Raw genomic sequence first — 18,792 nt, forward strand, 5'->3', positions numbered from 1 at the left:
TCCATACTGTATAAAACTCTGTGGTCATGACTTATGATACAGATTGCAGTGTAGGCTGTTCTTGTTCTTGGGGGCGACATGGCTCAGGCAGTAAGAGCGGTCATTTGGCAGTCGGAGGGTTGCCGGTTCGATCCCCCGCCCGGGCTGTGTCGAAGTGTCCCTGAGCAAGACACCTAACCCATATTTTCTCCTGATGAGCTGGTCGGTGCCTTGCATGGCAGCCAATCGCCATTTGTGTGTGAGTGTGTGTATGACTGGGTGAATGAGAAGCATCAATTGTACAGTGCTTTGGATAAAGGCACTATATAAATGCCAACCATTTACCATTTACCATTTCTTGTAGGTCGAAGCCTCTGCTTCATATTGCTTAGTTATATAAAATAAGTTTCCACGCAAAATGAGAGTGAAGTTATTAAATAAAATACACTATTATTTATTATTTGTCGCCAGCGATACGGCCGACCACTTAATTACATCCCTTCTTTCAAAGTTTTGCACTAAGCTAATGCCACTGCATTCATTTGTACTTTTCCTAACATTACTTTGTACAGTATAGCTATCTTTTTAGAAGTTATACATCTTAAGACACAATGCTGTTTTCATTTTCTAAAGTTTGAGTGTGCATTTGGCATTGGGTTTGCATGAACCTTATTATCTCTCTAAGTCTTTGACCTCTGCAGACAATCAGGAGAGATCAAGGAGCTTATTATATTTATCTTCTCTTCTTTCTGTCAGCACTAGTCCGCAGTTCTTCCTTTTTAAAAGCTACATTATCCTTGTTTGAATATGATCTGAGATAAATCTTTTAAATAACAGCACTGTCGTTTGCCAGGATCCTCCCTGCCAACGATATACTACAGTAAACAACTCCATTATTGCAACCTGTTTACAGCTCTAAATCTGTCCATGTTTATGAGCTGACATGTATTAACTTGACAAGAAGACCTAGTATTTGATATGCCTGAAAATCCAATTATTAGTCTGAAGATCGTATTGCTTTAACACTGTTCACCAATAATATCCACATATAAATCAATGGCATGTCAGGTGTTCTCCCTACATTCACATGTGTTTTTCGGGCAGCCAAATTCTAGATGTACTGAGAGTTAACTGAAAGTATAACAAAGGACTATATGGAATGTACTTATTCATGCGATTATCTTATCAGCCAATTGTGTAGCAGCAGTGCAATGCATACAATCATGGAGATACAGTTCTATTTCTTTATTAGCTTCACTTTAAGCTCTATGGGAATTGGATTTTATCCAATCTCGAGACTGAAAACGATCTACGCAACGCCATCTTGATGGCCAATCAGGGCAAAGATGCGCTTTAGCGACCGAATTTACATACGGTGGCTATATAAGCGACATCGCAGGCCGTCATTCTTTCTTCTCAAATTTTCAGCGCAAGGTTAGCAACCTAGCTGGAGACTTACGTTTCTACCACGCCGAAGTTCTTCGTCTGCGAGCAGAAACGCGCCGCTGTGAGGAAGGAGCTTTTTTTCCCGACTCAAAGGCCCTCGCTAGACGACGTCAAGCTCGAAGATTCGCCATGAAGCGGTGCCAAGGGTGCGACGCAGCCGTGGAGGGTACGGACCCTCACACTGCTTGCGTTATGTGTCTCGGCGAGACCCATGCTCTCGCGGCCTTAACTAAGGTGACCTGCACCGCCTGCGCTGCACTCGGGGCGCAGGAGCTACTGCGCCGGGCAAGCATGCACCGCGAAGACGCCAGTTGGGCTGACTTCCCGGAGCCTTTTGCCATGCACTCTCAGGAGGACAGACCGAACCTGCGCGATGGCAGGGTTCCGTCTGACACGGCCCATCTGGAAGAGGCGCTCCTGACCCTCGCTAACAGCTCTGGGGACGAGGACGACGACCTCCTTCTCCACTCTAGTGACCAGGAGATGCTTCCAGACGACAGTTTGGAGCCTTCCGGCTCTGTCGCTATCCCAACGGCGACGGGTGAGTTGGAGCACCACCCCTCCCTGTTGAAAGACTTTCCGGTCGTGATGAAAGCGGCGGCGACCAGAGCGGAGCTCCCCTGGCCTCCTCCTCCTGCAGCGCCTGTAAACCAGCTGGTGGCTCCAGTGTACAGGCGCGACACACCGAGGCACGGTGTGCAACCGACCCCCGTCTGCCCGTCTGTGCAGCACTACGTGCAGCTAACCTGGGATAAGCCTTTCTCTACGAAAGCCCCGGTAGTGTCTTTTTCGCCTTTCACGGTGGTGTCAGGCCGACAAAAGCTTCAGACGGAGGGGGTTCCGCGACTCGAAGATTCCTTGGCTACTCATCTCCTCGCCCCCACAGCAAGGTGGAGCGCAAGGAAGCCTAACCTTCCCACTCGGTCTGGGCAGATATCAGCTGCCTTGTCTGAACGTTCGTTTATCTGCGGTTCCCAAGGCGCCGATGCAACGAACAATCTTGCTATCCTAGCGATAGCACAGACGAACTTGATCGAGTCCCTTACTTCCTCCCTCGCAGATGATGTTTCTGCCGAGCTGAGGAAGAACGCGGGCGCAATCCTGCACCTCACCCAGGGGTTGGCACAGGATTTTGGACGGATTATGGGCTAGAGTGTAGCCTCTCTCCGGCACTTATGGCTAGCGAACTCGGCACTCCCTGAAGCGGACAAGGTCCCCCTCCTCGATGCCCCAGTCTCTCTCGACGGTCTCTTCGGTCCAGCGGTGACCGAAGCGATAGCGAGGTTTAAGCGACTGGATGAGGAGAGACCCACTCTGCAGAAGCACCTGCCTCTTGCTTCAGATGCAAGACGCCAGGATCGCCGTTCGTGGTCTAAGACTCGCCGCACTCCTGTGTCGTCAGCCCGGCGCTCAATTGAGGAGCAGCTCGGTGGCCGTAGAGACGCTACCACTATTGCTAGCGGCAAGGCTTGGACGAAGCCGTTCAACCCTGCTGCACCCAGGGCTCACCCGCCTCAATCGAAAGCCCAGAAGCGTTCCTGAATCTCCGCGGGAGAGTGTCATAGAGGCGATCCGGTCGAGTGGACCGGACACCCCTCCTGTATCACTGACTTTACTAGCGCCTACTCGGGAGCGAGTTTCGCCCTTACAGTCACGAAGCACACTCCCCCTATTGTTACACAAACATTTCCCTTGCCCTCTGCCTCAAAGCTGGCATCAGCGCTTGGTGATTTCTCAGTCAAAAGGGGCCTTTTTCCCCGACATTCAGGCAGTATTGGAGTCCTCGCCGGCTCAGAATCGAAGCCGGCCAGGACTCTACGTCGGCCTATCACAGATAAGCACCAGGTCGCTGGCTCAAATTCGACCCCGCCCCCACTTAAGAGCCGGGCTTCTGCAGATTCAGAAGCCCGTGGTACAGTCTGCACTGCTTTCAACCAGGTCCGCGTTCAACCTTTGTGCTTGGACTCGGAAGTGCAAGCTGATGCCATGGCTCAGTACTGTAATCAGAGCGGGCTACGCGTTACAGTTCGCTGTCCCCCCTCCTCCTTTTGTAGGAGTAAGGGAAACGAATATGCCCCTGCATCTAAACAGCGCACTTTCCCAAGAGATAGAGACTCTCTTGGCAAAAAGCGCGATCCGCCTAGTCCCCAAACACGACGAAATGCGAGGGTTTTATTCCCTTTATTTCCTCGTTCCAAAGAAAGACGGCGGTGTGAGACCAATACTGGACCTGCGAGCTCTGAACCGTCATTTGGTGAAACGACGTTTTCAGATGCTAACGCACAAGCGCGTAATGAGCTCAATCAGCCAAGGGGACTGGTTCACGCTCGTAGATTTAAAAGACGCTTACTTCCATGTGAACATTGTACAGCGCCATTGGCAGTACCTTCGTTTCGCTTTTCTGGGAAGAGCGTACGAATTTACCAAACTCCCATTCGGTCTGTCCCTGGCACCCCGCACCTTCGAAATGGTGGCGCGGGCTGCTATCGCCCCGTTGCGACAACAGGGCATACGTGTTTTAACGTATCTGGACGACTGGCTTGTGTTAGCCCCTTCCAGGGAGTTGGCTGCGAAACACACAGAGATGCTGATAACCCACATCGAAGGATTGGGTTTCACCATCAACCGCGACAAGAGTGTTTTCACCCCGAGCCAGTGTGTTCAGTACCTAGGGCTCCGGCTGAACTCATTGTCAATGACGGCGCGTCTCTCTCAGGAGAGAATTGCTTCCCTGAGAGGCCACGCTTGCCGATTTCTCCCAGGTCGCTGCATCAGTGGAATCACGATTATGCGCCTGTTGGGTTTAATGGCGGCAGCAATCGCCGTGGTTCCGTTGGGATTGCTACGCATGAGACCGGTGCAACTCTGGCTCAAGCGAATGCATTTCGATCCAATGAGAGACCGCGCAAAGCTGTTTCGCATTCCGCAGTCGGTTGTGAGAGCACTCTCGCACTGGCGAGATGGGCGAATGCTGAGTGTCGGTGTGCCAATGGGCGCTATCTCCACTCATGTCCCTGTATACACAGACGCCTCCACCAAGGGGTGGGGGGCGGTCTGCAATGGAATGATGGCGAGCGGGTTGTGGAACCCTCCTCTGCCTCATATCAATGTGCTGGAGATCACAGCAGTATGGCTTGCATTACAACGTTTCGAACCCCTTCTTCGGGGCAGACACGTTCTAATCAGAAGCGACAACAAAGTGACAGTCGCTTACGTAAACCGACAGGGCGGCACCAAATGTCCACATCTACACCGGCTGGCGGTGAGGATCTGGACTTGGGCATACCCGCGAGTTCGCTCCTTACGGGCGCTCTACGTCCCGGGGCAGCTGAACTGTGGCGCAGACCTCTTGTCTCGGGGCGGTCCCTCCCCCCTAGAGTGGTGTCTTCACCCACTCGTGGTAGCGGAGGTGTGGTCACGCTTTGGGAAAGCGAGAGTGGATTTATTCGCCTCCCGACAGAATGCGCATTGCCCATTATGGTTTGCGATGACAGCAACCGGCTCGCCCCCACTGGGAGTGGACGCGCTAGCCCATTGCTGGCCCAAGGGCCTCCTTTATGCCTTCCCTCCCTTTGGTCTGGTACCGCAGGTACTAGCCAAAGCGAGAGAGGAGAGGAAACCCCTGATTTTGATCGCGCCAGATTGGCCGCACAAACAGTGGATGGCCGATGTAGCCCTGCTGCTGACCGACGTCCCGTGGCGACTTCCCCAGCGCCGGGACCTCCTGTCTCAGGGGGCGGGGACCATTTTTCATCCCCACCCAAGCAGGCTGCGCCTCACGGCTTGGCCCCTGTTAGGAGCAGGCTCGTGAACATGGGATTGAGCGAGGCAGCTGTAAATTCTATACAGCATGCTCGCGCTATCTCAACTACAATGGCTTATAAAGGCAGATGGGAGGCCTTCGAGACTTGGTGTCTCGAACGCTCTCAGGACCCCCTGGTGTGCCCTGTATCCGTAGTGCTCAACTTTGTGCAGAGCCTACTTGATAAGGGGTTATCTTTGTCCACGTTAAGGGGGTATGTCTTCGCAATTTCTGCGTGCCATACTGGCTATAGTGGCTCTACGGTGGCTGCCCACCCCCTGGTAAAGCGTTTTATCCAGGGCGTCCGGCATCTGAAACCCGTGGCCCCACCCCGTGTTCCGCAGTGGGACTTAACGGTGGTACTAAAAGCCTTGTGCAGCCCTCCTTTCGAACCGCTGGAGAGCGTTGAGTGGAGAGCTTTGTCCCTTAAGGTAGCGCTGCTTACTGCGCTAGTTTCTGCTAAGCGAGTAAGCGATTTATGCGCCTTGTCTGTGCACCCGGACTGTCTCTCCTTTTCAGGATCTGACAGAGTCGTGCTGAGACCGAACCCTGCGTTTACCCCGAAGGTAATCACCACGTCCTTCCACTCACGGGTATTGGACCTGGTGGCTTTCAAGCCCCCTCCTCATGACGATGAGGAGGATGCTATGCTGCATAAACTTTGCCCAGTGCGTGCTCTGTCGATATACGTACGACGCTCGCAGCCTATTCGACAAGCAGATCAGCTGTTTGTCTGTTATGGTGCTGCTGCTAAGGGAAAACCTGTTACGGCACAGAGATTTTCCCATTGGCTTACTGACGCAATCAACTGGACGTATGAGTGTATGGGCTTGCCCCCTCTGTCGGAGGTTCGCGCCCACTCTACTCGAAGCATGGCAGCTTCTCGGGCACTTTTTAAAGGGGTCAGTGTGCAGAACATTTGTACAGCGGCGTCATGGAGTTCGCCATGCGCCTTTGTGCGTTTCTATCTGCTGGATGCATCGACACCGTCGGTGGCGCATGCAGTCCTGAGCTCAGCGTCCAATCGGACGTAGCTGCTGCTCAAACACATTATGTGCAACGCCTCTACGCGGTGGCTAGAGGCGTGCATGTTTATATTGGCCATCTCCCGGCTTGGGTATTCGGTAGCTGGTTTACATGAACCGAGCGCTGGGGATGGTTGTGGCTCCTCGGTTTATACAGTCCCCCTTTTTTTCATGCATAAAAAAGGGCTGGCTATTGAGGGGAGCCCCTCTTGATTGGCTATCACTGCCATCGCCTGTTGTTCTGCATCAGGGGGCTGATGTTGACGACAGGGCGTGGGCTATAGGGTTCCCATAGAGCTTAAAGTGAAGCTAATAAAGAAATAGAACTTCCGGGTACAGTGGTACCCATTGTTCTATGAGTTATTAGCGAGCTTTAAGCTTCACAGGCCCTGTCTCTTTCCTTCGCTGAAAATTTGTCTCGAAGAAAGAATGACGGCCTGCGATGTCGCTTATATAGCCACCGTATGTAAATTCGGTCGCTAAAGCGCATCTTTGCCCTGATTGGCCATCAAGATGGCGTTGCGTAGATCGTTTTCAGTCTCGAGATTGGATAAAATCCAATTCCCATAGAGCTTAAAGCTCGCTAATAACTCATAGAACAATGGGTACCACTGTACCCGGAAGTTCAGGAGCTTCAGTTAATGTTCACATCAACTATCAGAATGGGGAAAATTTTGATCGAAGTGACTTTGACCGTGGAATGATTGAAGGTTTGTACCATTTAGAAATTTGTGTCACACATTTATGTCAGAGTATGGAGATATATACATAAAAATACAAAAACAGTACAAAACGCCTTATTTTTTTCTAGTTAAGCACTGCATATCTCAATTGCTACATCACGGACCGACCTAGAACTACTTGTATATTTGTACACAAACTTGATGTCCACATGTACAATATACAAAACATCTGCCTATCTTTTTGTCCAGACAAATGAACGATCGGAAAAGCTTATTTTTCTATTAAAGCAGATTTTTTGATACAAAATGTAAAGAAAATTGTGTTTTAATCACATATATGAGAGTATGCTTTTATAAAGTATGCCCAACGTGTCCAAAAAGCTTTCCAAAAAGGATTACTCACCATAACTCTAACCAACCGTCATCACATTTAAAATTGAACTCTATTTCAAAATTAGGTTAACCAGAGCCCCGTTAGCCAATACAATTTCAGGTTTATCCATAGTAAGTCCAAATCCTGTGATTGTCTGTTACCACCTCATACAACATAGATGGATGGATTTTAGGAGGAAAATAAACATAAAACTATTTACAAAAGTACAATATTGGAATATACACAGACTGAGAGCACTACAATGTCTGCGGTACCACCAAATTCCAACCCACACATCCTAAAATAAACTGTCCTCTGATATTGAGGTATTCTATAGTAATGCATGCACAACTGCTGGATAAATACCTCCAGGATAAACAATATAGCCCATACCTTGGTGTATTGTGCACAGATTTACTGTATGTCGGACAAAGATTTGCCTGCAACACAAAGACGCTCATAGATAAGAGGCTGATAAGCATCTGCTGTTCTCGCTAGCGGAGACAATCTGGCATCACTGTTTTGCAGTTTTATTATGTCACCGAGGTAAAAATAAAACTTAATTTATTGTTGTAGGTTTCATTTAGTTCAATAGCATCACCATGCACATCTTATGGTGCTGGAGGTATTTTATGATACACTCACTCACTTTATAGTAGTTTACCAAAAAATGATTTGTACATTCTTTCCCAGGTTCATTCTGTTTTGCACTGAAATCAAAAAAGTAAAATGTGGTCAATGCGATTTTTTTATGTGGTTACTAACTTTTTCTCAGAAATTTTAATTCAAACCTCTGACAAAATGTTCTCTCTTTTTGCAACATGGTCAAATTGTTTATTTATTCATGTCCTCTACTAGAAATGCAATAGCAAAAAAGCAATTACTCTCAATACCAGACATTTGCTTTCATCTTGTCAAAGGCTGAGCCCAATATAATACAAGGTTTTGATTATATTTTATTTTATATTTCTTTAGTATTGACAATAAGTTCATTAATACTGGAAGGGAACAAAGTATTATCAGTATTATCACCCAGCGCTTACATTTAATACAAATAGACTACTTTTAGGAATTTGAGTTATCCGGTTCATTTATGTATTTTTAGAGATGCTAACATAAAATATTGCATTGGCAGCTGCTATCCATGGAACATTGGTAAACTGACCATGAGGAAATGGCTAACCAGTTCAATAATAGTAACTATGGATCACAAGCTACTTAAACAGCACAGCACAATACCAGGTTACATTCCATGGGTCACATGGAATTACACCGATTGTTGATGGTGTGTTAAATGTCAGAATACAGTTTCACGCATAGTTGCATATGGTATCCTACCATATGCAAGTTGTGTTGTCGTGACATGAGAAATGCAAGGCCAGTTGACCTACACAAAGTAAAATGCCTCCTGCTTCGGCTGTGCTAATTATAGCAAGTCGCCATCAGCAGGTCATTACAAGCAATCAGTTGTGTGAGCATTTAAATTGAAGAGTGAGGTCATCGTGGTTGACTAATTTGTCCAGTTTGTGCTGCACCACTTCTATTTCAACCGTTTTGTGGCCAAGTCCAGGTAGAGGGTGCCGATTAACAATCCATTGCACAGAATGCCTCATTAATTCAAGTGTTCACAAAAGGAGCTAGATTGTGATTGGAACTTCCCAGATACCTGATGCTGCCTAGAGGCACAAGTCTTTGCATTTGACTGAAATCAATGAACGGGAGAGAATGTCATCTTATTTTATGGCAATTTTGAATTTCTTGAATGAGGACACTTTATGAATAACACAGCAGTATAGCAATATCTGCAAGGAAATTGAGCTGAGTGTGAAATCTGCCTCCAATAAACATGGCAGTTTGTTCAGTAAAATTAGATAAAGGAATTTGAACAGAAGAATCCTTATTCTGTTGGTGTGCTGTGCTTAAACCTGTTTCATACACTTCCATTTTTCCTTGTATATGTACCTTTTTTGAATGTTTTGTTCCAAGATCACAAAAATGCGATTCCTGTGTCAGCGCTAGGCTACCTTTTGAATTAGCTTTTCATATGTTCACCTCTCATTGATCATCTTCCCTGTTTTTTATCATGAGATAATATTAACAATTGTATCGTTGTGTAACATAACATTTGCTTTTTAATATGGATTGAATGTCAGGTACAGTACCATTGTATTGTAATTATTATCATTTTCACAACTGCACTCATTGTTCTCCCTGAGGCATGAGCATTATCACTCATTTGAGAAGACACAATGTTTTTTGGGTGCCCAAGAAAACACATGTGGACACCCAACATGTGGAGAGTACGCTTGTGGATTATAAAATAATCCCATTTATGAAATGAGAGTGGAAAAATGTAACTACTTTTGAAGATATTTGAGGGGGAATGCAAATTTGCTAATCCAGTCTACATGTATTTTGTAGAATTGGAGAAGGCGTATGACTTTGTTCATCGATGAATCTTGTGGGAGGTGTTGTGGGAGTATGGGGTGCCGAGGTTGCTATGGAAATCTATTCAGTCCCTGTACACTCTGAGAGCTATATTTTTATTCCTGGCATGAAGTCAAACTTGTTCACTATAGGTGTCGGACTCCACCAAGGGTGCACCCTGTCTCCTGTCCTGTTCCTGTGTAAAACCCCACGCTAACCCAATGACGGAATTTAGCGAGGGCCGAAGGTTTGCATGCTTGTCCTTCTGGTGTTGCTGGAAGAATATTAGTAGGGTTAAATAGTAATGACCGCTATGCGGAGAGTCTAGATCAGCTAATGAATAAACCATGTTACAAAGACAGTAGTACCACTCTGCCTTCTGCTCTTTACTGGTCTGGGCTGACCAAGAATCTCCACAGTAGGGTCAATACATTTACCTTCGTTATCTGACTCCATTTAGAAATTTGGGTTTGAAACATACGCGAACCTCGGGAGTGATTACACTCGACTCTTACCTGTGCCACCATTACTCAATATATGCTCCCGGGATTAGCATTATCGCTGAAATCTCAGTTCGGCGGAGAACTCAGAAGCTGAGGGTCTAGCCAACACAATACATGCAAAATACTGCCATGATAGTTGCGAGCCCAGGTCGGCGTGTATTTAGAGGGCTCCTTAGAGTTAACTTGACAGGAACCGACGTATAAACGCCCATGGGTTCCCTTCGCGTCAAATTACAAGAGCCATACACCACCAATCCTTTTACGGGCCGAACTTCACTGCCTTTCCCAGCTTGGAAACACCACGAATGTACCAAGCCGCTAATCAGTCGGTCTTTAGTCACTATTTCCCCCTGAGTATTCAGTTGTAATTTAGGCTGAAAAGGTACAAGATGAATTAGAGTCATGGAGATCACGCAAGTTACAAACAAAATAGTTTATTCGCAGACAGGTAGGTTATTAGCTTTAGAATATCACAGTCAATTACAAAATACACAAATTAAGAATAGAGATAGAGTAAATAATCATACCTAGCCTGCTTTGGCTACACACAAACACAGAGTATAGAATGTGCCGTGTGGGGAGTCGAATGCGATCTTCCGCTGCTACACATACATACATACATACATACACAAGACATGTTGTGTGGGAAGTCGAATGCGATCTTCCCAGATTGGTCTGTCTCCCTTGCTTTTATGCCAAATCATACATTTGAAACCAGGCGGCAGTGCCGTAAATCAACCAGGAGGGGTGGTCAAATCTGGAATTTAGACCCCCACCCTTGGGGGTTGTTAAGTAGGGAAAATGAGATGATTACCAAGAGAGGACAAGAGAGGTTTTCCCTTGAGTTACTGAAACTGTGGTTTATTAAACTCCATTTGGTATGAAATGTATCTCATCCGATTCCTTGATTTTACCGGATTTATTATGTTGCAGTTATCATGAAACTTCCCTCCTGATTATCCATTTTACATGCAATTCCTGTTACTATTACATAAGACATAATGCAATAATACAAGGATCACATGGACAATGTTTTTTAAGGTTTTACCGTGTCTATTTACTATCTCAATAGCAGTTTTGAATATTTAATCTAGGAGAGCAGTCACCCCTGTAATGACAGCAGTGCCCAAATGGGGGCACTGTGGGAGTGTCCTGAGCCTTTCCCATAGGAGGTGTCCAGGTAGTGGGTCACGGACGCATTATTTTCCCATGAGTTTTTTAATGGTCCTTGTGACTTAACTGACCTTAAACCACTCATACAACCGTCCTTATCTCCTTGGCGCCGATGGCCTGAAGGTAGTCCAAACAGCATTGCCTTTGACATGTACCAGAAACCCCAGCTCTCAGGCTCCTCACACATGGCAGCCCTTCCTGAGTCCCACTTTGCATTTACCTTAACCACTATGCTACAGGCCAGGTCAGGGAGCTAAAACAAATGGCTTCTACAGAGACAGCTTTTGCCCAGTTTCCCCTTAGCTCCTGGATGGTTATGATATCAAAGGTAGACTGTTACAAAAACTAGACCATTACACCAGTCGCACTGAACCAATCAGAATAACACCAAACATTACCATATTCTGACCTGGGATTATCATGAAACATCTTTATGCCATCTCCAGTATTCCTGTGCTCTAACCCTGTAAGGAATGTGAGAGAAGGGGGGCTCCCCAGGGGGCCGAGGAAGGCTCCTCCAGGAATCCTTCTCTAGCTCTCCCCCACAGGCATGTGTGCTAAAAGGTGGTGGCTAACAATGCATGCTCCAGGAGGGGGAAGTCAGCAAGCTGACTAGCACATGACACCAAATGTTACTTATGACTGGCTTACACCTGATAGTCATAGACAGGACCTCAAGGCACCAACATGGTCTGGAGTGTTTCTCTGCTTCAGGACATATCCGTGGTGTCTGCTTTTAGCGGATTATGTTGTCTTTTTGGCCTCATTATATCGTAACCGATTCACAATAGAATAGTTTGCAGCTTAGTGTGATGAGGTTGGGATCAGCACCTCCAATCTTGGCATAGTTCTCTCCTGGGAAAAGGTGGCTTGTTCCCTTAATGTGAAGGGGGAGCAACTGTCCCTGGTGGAGGAATCACAATTTGCAGGGTCTTATTCACAAGTGAGGGAGGAGACCCAAAGACAGACCTAGGACATGCTGGTTATTTCTCCCAGCTGGCCTGAGATCACCTTGGGATGAGTTGGAAGAAGCCACTGGGGAGAGGGACCTCAGCGGCCACTGTTGCCACTGTGGCAAATTCATTCAAATGTAATGGTACATTTTTTCCACATTTGAATAAAAAACTGATAACAAATAATATTGCAATGCTAAAATAACAATATTGTATCAATTGCCACAAAAATAATTATCACTTTGTTATAGTATTGCTTTGACAAGGGGGGATACCCCCATATCAATACTGTGTGTATATCTGTGTGTACATGTGAGTGAATATACAAAGGGTAGTAGACCAGATTCAAACCATTGGAGGCAGTGGCCTTAACTAGTGTACCACCCATGGCCATCACAACACATTGATATGAACTAGATATGAAAGCAAACATACAGACAGTAATATGTCATGTTGTTACATTAACAGCAAAGAAGTTGCAAACCCAAGTTATTACATTAAAGAGGACAAAGTTATTACATTAATTGTTTTTTATTCCATTACCCATTTTATCACATTTGCAACACCCACTTGCCCACTTTAACTAGCATTAAACAAAATCTAGTCTTGCAAGCCCTTCCTGCCCATTTCTTATGCGTGGATGCCCTCTCCTAGCAAAAAAGTGGTATTTTGCAATTCATTGATGATACATCCTACAACAAATGGATTTGTTTTTATAGCTAGCATGCATAACGATGCTTGATTCAAAAGTATATTTTGTGTCATTCTTATCCATTTCAACAAGAATTCTGCTCTGTGAAATGCATTTCTAGAGCTAGCTTTTCTGCTGTTTGTAATTTAATGTGCCAGGTCTTTCAGGCCTTAGCAATAGACCAGACTGGCAAGATGTCACTGCCATAGCCACGCCCTCGTTCTCAAAAACAAAGCTCTCGTTCTCAAAAACTACTCAGCGTAAAAATGTCAACTTGATATGGAAACGCTCAAAATACTTTCAGTTTGTCGGACATATAATCAAAAAAGATTTTGTTGTCAAAGGTTATAGGTAATTTAGGTAAAATATCGTATTCCCGCAATGTTATTCTTACCCCCGAGAAGGAGCCTGTACTACCTCAAAGTACCCAGATTCACCGGTCTGGTCCATTGGTGGCTGGAGTCTATGAGTTTGGGCATCTGTTCCATCAAGATAATATCCTACTAAAGGCAGACAATAATAGCAGAATTATTAAAGAACCAAGTGGTGAAGGAAACACAAATAGGACATAAGCTTGAAGACATCTCTTTTGGGGTGACCTTCTCAATTTTGCTGTAGTAAAGCATTTTTGTTTATTAGTGGCCAGCATAAAGCATAAAGATTATGGATTTCAGTGATACTTTAATTAAAATGAAGCCTAGCTCCAGTTCTGGATCAATGTAGTGTGTCATCCCTTCCCCTTTCATAGCACATCAGCATTGGCAGTTTGTTTACAATCTGGGCAGCAGTCATTCTGCCCTTGTGTATGTCAACAAGCCACATTACCTTGCGGGCCCCCTGTCCTTCCTTCCCAAGCACATAATGAAATATTATTTCAAATTAGTTGTGCATTTCCCAAAAGGTCTTTCCACTAGAGGCTTCACTACAGTGGAAGTAAGACTGCACTCTGCAAACTGTTGGTCTTGGCGCAAAAAGAAAAAAAAAAAAAAAGATAAAAAGGAACAATAAATAAATATATAAAGTCATGGCTGAGGGAGAGTGGACATGGATTAATGGGGCCATTTGAAAAACAATTGGTGCAGACGGTGTTAATTAAGGTGAGGTAAATAGCATGGAACATGGAATTTGGACAGTGCTTATGCTTTGCAATTCAAAGCAGGCCTCTATGGGCAGTGGAGTGTATTGTTAATGAAATCTCCCCCCACACTGCATAAGATGTTGACATGCAGTAAATCTGACTCTGAGGTTGTCTTGGAGACATAAAATGCATATATTTCTGAGGTATACTTGTGCCATTGTAACCTTATGGGTTTGTGCTAGGATTTGAGGGATAAGGATGTGTTCCAGAGTAGAGGTGGGACAATTTATATTTTTCGCCTCATGAAAAAAATCAAGCTGACTTGTTCTTAGCGATAATTTGGATCAGTATCCCTGCAATCCATTAAACATGCACAGAAATGGCACTCTTGGTCTTTGACCTTCATTAAGGTAAAAAAACCAAAAACATTTTTATGGATTTTGATTTGATTATTTGATTGACACAATGTTGATACAGCTGGTGAAATTTGGTGACATTTTTTAAATGTGTAACTGTTCCGTATGTTATTGGTAAGTGTTGTGCTGGAAACAGAATAACTACAAAGTTATATCCATAGGCCCCAATTTGCTAATTATATAATGTGTATGAATAGATTGTGGATCTTCAGGAAGGAGCAGCAAGTTGCCCAGTAAACCGTCTGGATCTTGGACATCTGTTAGGTTTAATAATCTGTCACATTGGATTCCAGACCATTGTCTGTGCCTGCTTCACACCAGTAGTCCTTTGCTAGGACAATTATCTCACAATCCATTACTGACAGTCGGGTTTGCTCCAGACGCAGGGTGCCTGTCCCAGCTTTCTTCACCATAGCCTTTCCATCAGAGTGAGCACCTCGTTACTAATACTGAGAACGCCCACCCATCTGCTAATCACCACTGACACAATTCACCTTCTCAGTAGCTTATGTATCATTTGTTTTGTACGAGGTCTTGCCCCTGGATTGATCATTTTTGTCTTTTCATGAGTTTGAGGTAGGTTACTCTAGTAACTTGACAGCCGTCTGCTTTTTAATAGTATACGATATTTATCTCTTTAAAGTCGTAATGTTTGCACATAAAATTCAGTTTAACTAAATCTGAATGAGTCATGTTTTTTTCTTAACTCCCCATTTTCATAGATAATTTCATATTGTCGCCAGTTTCTTTTAAAAATGTGTAACTTTTACCCCTGTCAGACATTTCCTTCCCCATTCAGCCACGTTGATGGCTTAGCAGAGAGGAAGAAGGTTGTGGAGATTTAAAATATAACTGACACTCCGGAGACCTGGATGTCCATGTCCTATAATACCAGCTTATAGCCCTGCCAGTGCGATTCGCAGGTGCTTCTTGGCAGAGTTGCCCTCTCTGGCCCCGAGTGACACTTTCTCTCATAGAGAGGGATTACGCTCCATCCCTTGGCTCTGCCTCCTCGGCAGAAAGCATTGTGTGGATTTACCTGCAGGTTTATCCAGTCCACATCACTGAACTCGCATCCTTAACACTCACCAGCCCAGGAGCCCCACAGCTTAAACACAGATCTGTCCAGAGTCCTTAAACACATTTGGCAAAAATCTATTTGAAAAATTATTCATTTAAATTTTGAAATGATATGGATGACCGTGCAAAAAAATAACTCTCAAGGCGCATCTGAGAATCTAGATAAAGGCAGCGGTAACATTCCAGGTAAATTCTTGTTTATTCACTTCCACTTTTCCAGGTCTAGGGGTGGCAAGACCCAGATACTAATGAATCTTCATAGAATATTGAGATGTCAACTGAAATCCATTCATATTGAGGAATGTATAACACTATTATCAAATTCTACTGATGCTAACCAATCTATCCATCAAAGATGAGTTTTTTTTTTCCAAATCTGCACTGAGGATATGGGGTTAAAACAATATGTTTATAAATTTATGCACACAACCTCACACCCAGACACACTACACAGTTTCACCTCACGTCAAATGCTGCATGCAGCATCTTCAACTCAATAATACTCTCTGTGCAGTTGCAACAAAACTCATTACTCTGGGCAAATGACTTTATATACAACCTAATACATGGTCCAGAAGTCTACAGGGAAGCTTGCCCAGGCTTCATATTGACCATGAAATATTTAACACAGGAGACATTACTTTGAAACTGCTTAAGGAAGAAAAAACAGCTGCAACCCAAGACCCCTTGTCATCAGGTACACAAATAAAGCAAGCCGCATGATAGCTTTTCATTGGCACTCATATATCAGAGGGCAATTAATTACTTGCAGTAAATTAAACTGAATCGGCACACGTTGTCAGGATTTGGCCCCTCATTGCAGGGGTGGATGGCAACAAAGCACTTGGATATTTTTTATGCACACTCTTTATGTATTTAATTCTTTTTAATTTAAGCAGTAATTTTCTTAGCTAGTTACTGTACTGATACAATTTGTAATTACAGAATTAGACGTGGAGTCCATAAATTCACTCTTGCTAATGAAATTGTGCTTCTCAGGGGTCCTGTTCCTCTTTGGCCTGTGGGAACCAATCTAAAATTCTTATAGACAACACCATTTTATTAATTTCACATCAATAGAAAATGCATGTGATGTCTGCTCTGAAAGACACGGTGCAGAATGCGAATGTGAAGCACAGAATAAGTTCATGCTCTGCATGTTAATGTCTTTCCTAGTCAGTGGTATTTTATTTCCACAGTGCAGAGAACAAGAAGCTTCTCACCACAAATTCTTCAAACTAAGGGTGGGACATTTTAGAAATTTCTCGAAACGATTATAAGTCGATTTGTCCATGTGCTTGCTTGAGTTCTAGAATATTAATTCATTCATTCAATCATTAATTCACTCATTCTGTGCCTCAAGCCTGTGCTACAGCAGCAGACCTCCTTAAAGGCACTGCAGATGATACCCTCCTGCATAGGCTAGTCTGCATGACGACACTTTCCGATAGGATACAAGCTTGTTTTGAGTCATCACCATTGGCCAATAGTTGAAGAATCTGCTGTGGAGTACTTGTTTACTCAATTAAACAATCTCGTCCATAACTGCCACCTGGTAGTCTTCAATTGAGAATTTGTGTAGTCAAGAAATGGTATTAAGGAGTCGATCTCCAATAACAACCACAACAAAAACACAATAATAATAATAATAATAATAATAATAATAATGTTAATAATAATAATAATAATAATAATAATAATAATAATAATAATAATAATTAATAATAATAATAAGTATTGGAAGATGTTCAATGGCTTTGCTGTTCACTTTGACCACTTTGGAAAGTTTGTTCCATCACTGCTGGGCCAGTACAGACTGGGTGAAGCAACCACACAATGATTGCACAGCACTTGCCCATATTCTGCAGATATCACATCTATTAAGACTGTATCTCTTTGCATCATAGGCAACATTGAGATATGATCTCTCTTGGCAGCAAGAGCAGAACTCATTCTGAGCACTTGTAATAGCAATCCCCTGGAATATAAAGGTTGGTTTGCGGTTGGAACCCTTTTAAATAATACAAGCTTTAACATGAAATCCAATGCTACATGCCAGTTCAGGTTATTATTGACTTTCTGGGGTATAAGTTTTGCAGGCAGCCTGATCACATATTACAATCAATTGTAAAAAATTGTAAGACTTGAGAATATTAGACTGAAACTTGCATATACTGGAATATTGTTTTGTTTAAAGATTTATAAAAAAATTAAAATAAAATAAAAAATTATATTTTGTGGATGGTGTTTTGTATGCATTGTATTTGTTTTTATATAGGAACTATAACAGCATTATCATGGCATATAATTTACATATACAGTACTGTGCAAAATCTTAGGCACCTGTATAACATTCTGTACAAATAAGATTATTTCGAAAAATAATTAAATGAAAGGTCCTAAATAAACGTACTATACATTTTACATTACATTTTACTTATTTTGCAGAATAGTTCAAAACTGAATCAAATCAATATTTTTTGTGACCTCCCTTCGGCATTAAAACTGCATCACTTATCTGAGATATAGAAATGCAGGACAGCGTCGGCTAAGACAATCAGGTTCTTCCAAGCATGTTGGAGAACTTGCCACAGTTCTTTTGCAGACTTTGGTTGGCTTCTTGCTTCTGATCTCAGATGGACTTGATCAAGTTTTTATATAAAAAGTAGTAAATTACTGACAGTAATATGTTACTTTTTAAAATTAAATACAAAAATGTCTCTGTAAAATTAAATCATTTGGAAAATTAATATTTGGAAATCTCAAATGTGTTCTTTTATACTAACAAAATAAACATATATATAATAAGGTCTTTGGTGCCTAAGACTTCTGCACAGTACTGTATAGTTCCCAGATCACATTTACAGATATGTTTGTCTACATGTATGTGCATTGAAAATGCATACTGTACAGTGAGATGTTTTAAAGAGAATGTTTTCTTACTGCAGATGTTTGCTGGGGAACATTGAGATGTGTTCATGAGCTTCATTACCTTTTTAAGAACCATCACTGCTTCAAGCCCTGGGCTAGGCTCCTGACATGCTTCAGTTGCCAGGACCTCCTCTAAATAGTTTATGCCATGCAGTATAAGTAATTAAAGACGTTTCACTTTGCGGCTCATTAAATTAGGACTGTTTGTAGAACAAGTTCGATTCTGCTCAAA

The 18,792-nt window shown here is 43.6% G+C and overlaps 1 protein-coding gene across 1 annotated transcript; it reads left to right on the forward strand.

Annotated features, from left to right (window-relative positions):
- Positions 1 to 1,554: 1,554 nt before the first annotated feature.
- Positions 1,555 to 5,236, forward strand: LOC133111938 (uncharacterized). Its single transcript, XM_061222579.1, has 5 exons — positions 1,555 to 1,897; positions 2,405 to 2,543; positions 3,136 to 3,337; positions 3,626 to 3,790; positions 4,142 to 5,236. Exons 1-5 carry the CDS (start codon positions 1,555 to 1,557, stop codon positions 5,234 to 5,236), a joined length of 1,944 nt encoding a protein of 647 aa, XP_061078563.1.
- Positions 5,237 to 18,792: the final 13,556 nt, after the last annotated feature.

This window comes from Conger conger, chromosome 15 (assembly GCF_963514075.1).
Source record: "Conger conger chromosome 15, fConCon1.1, whole genome shotgun sequence".
Taxonomy (NCBI): domain Eukaryota; kingdom Metazoa; phylum Chordata; class Actinopteri; order Anguilliformes; family Congridae; genus Conger; species Conger conger.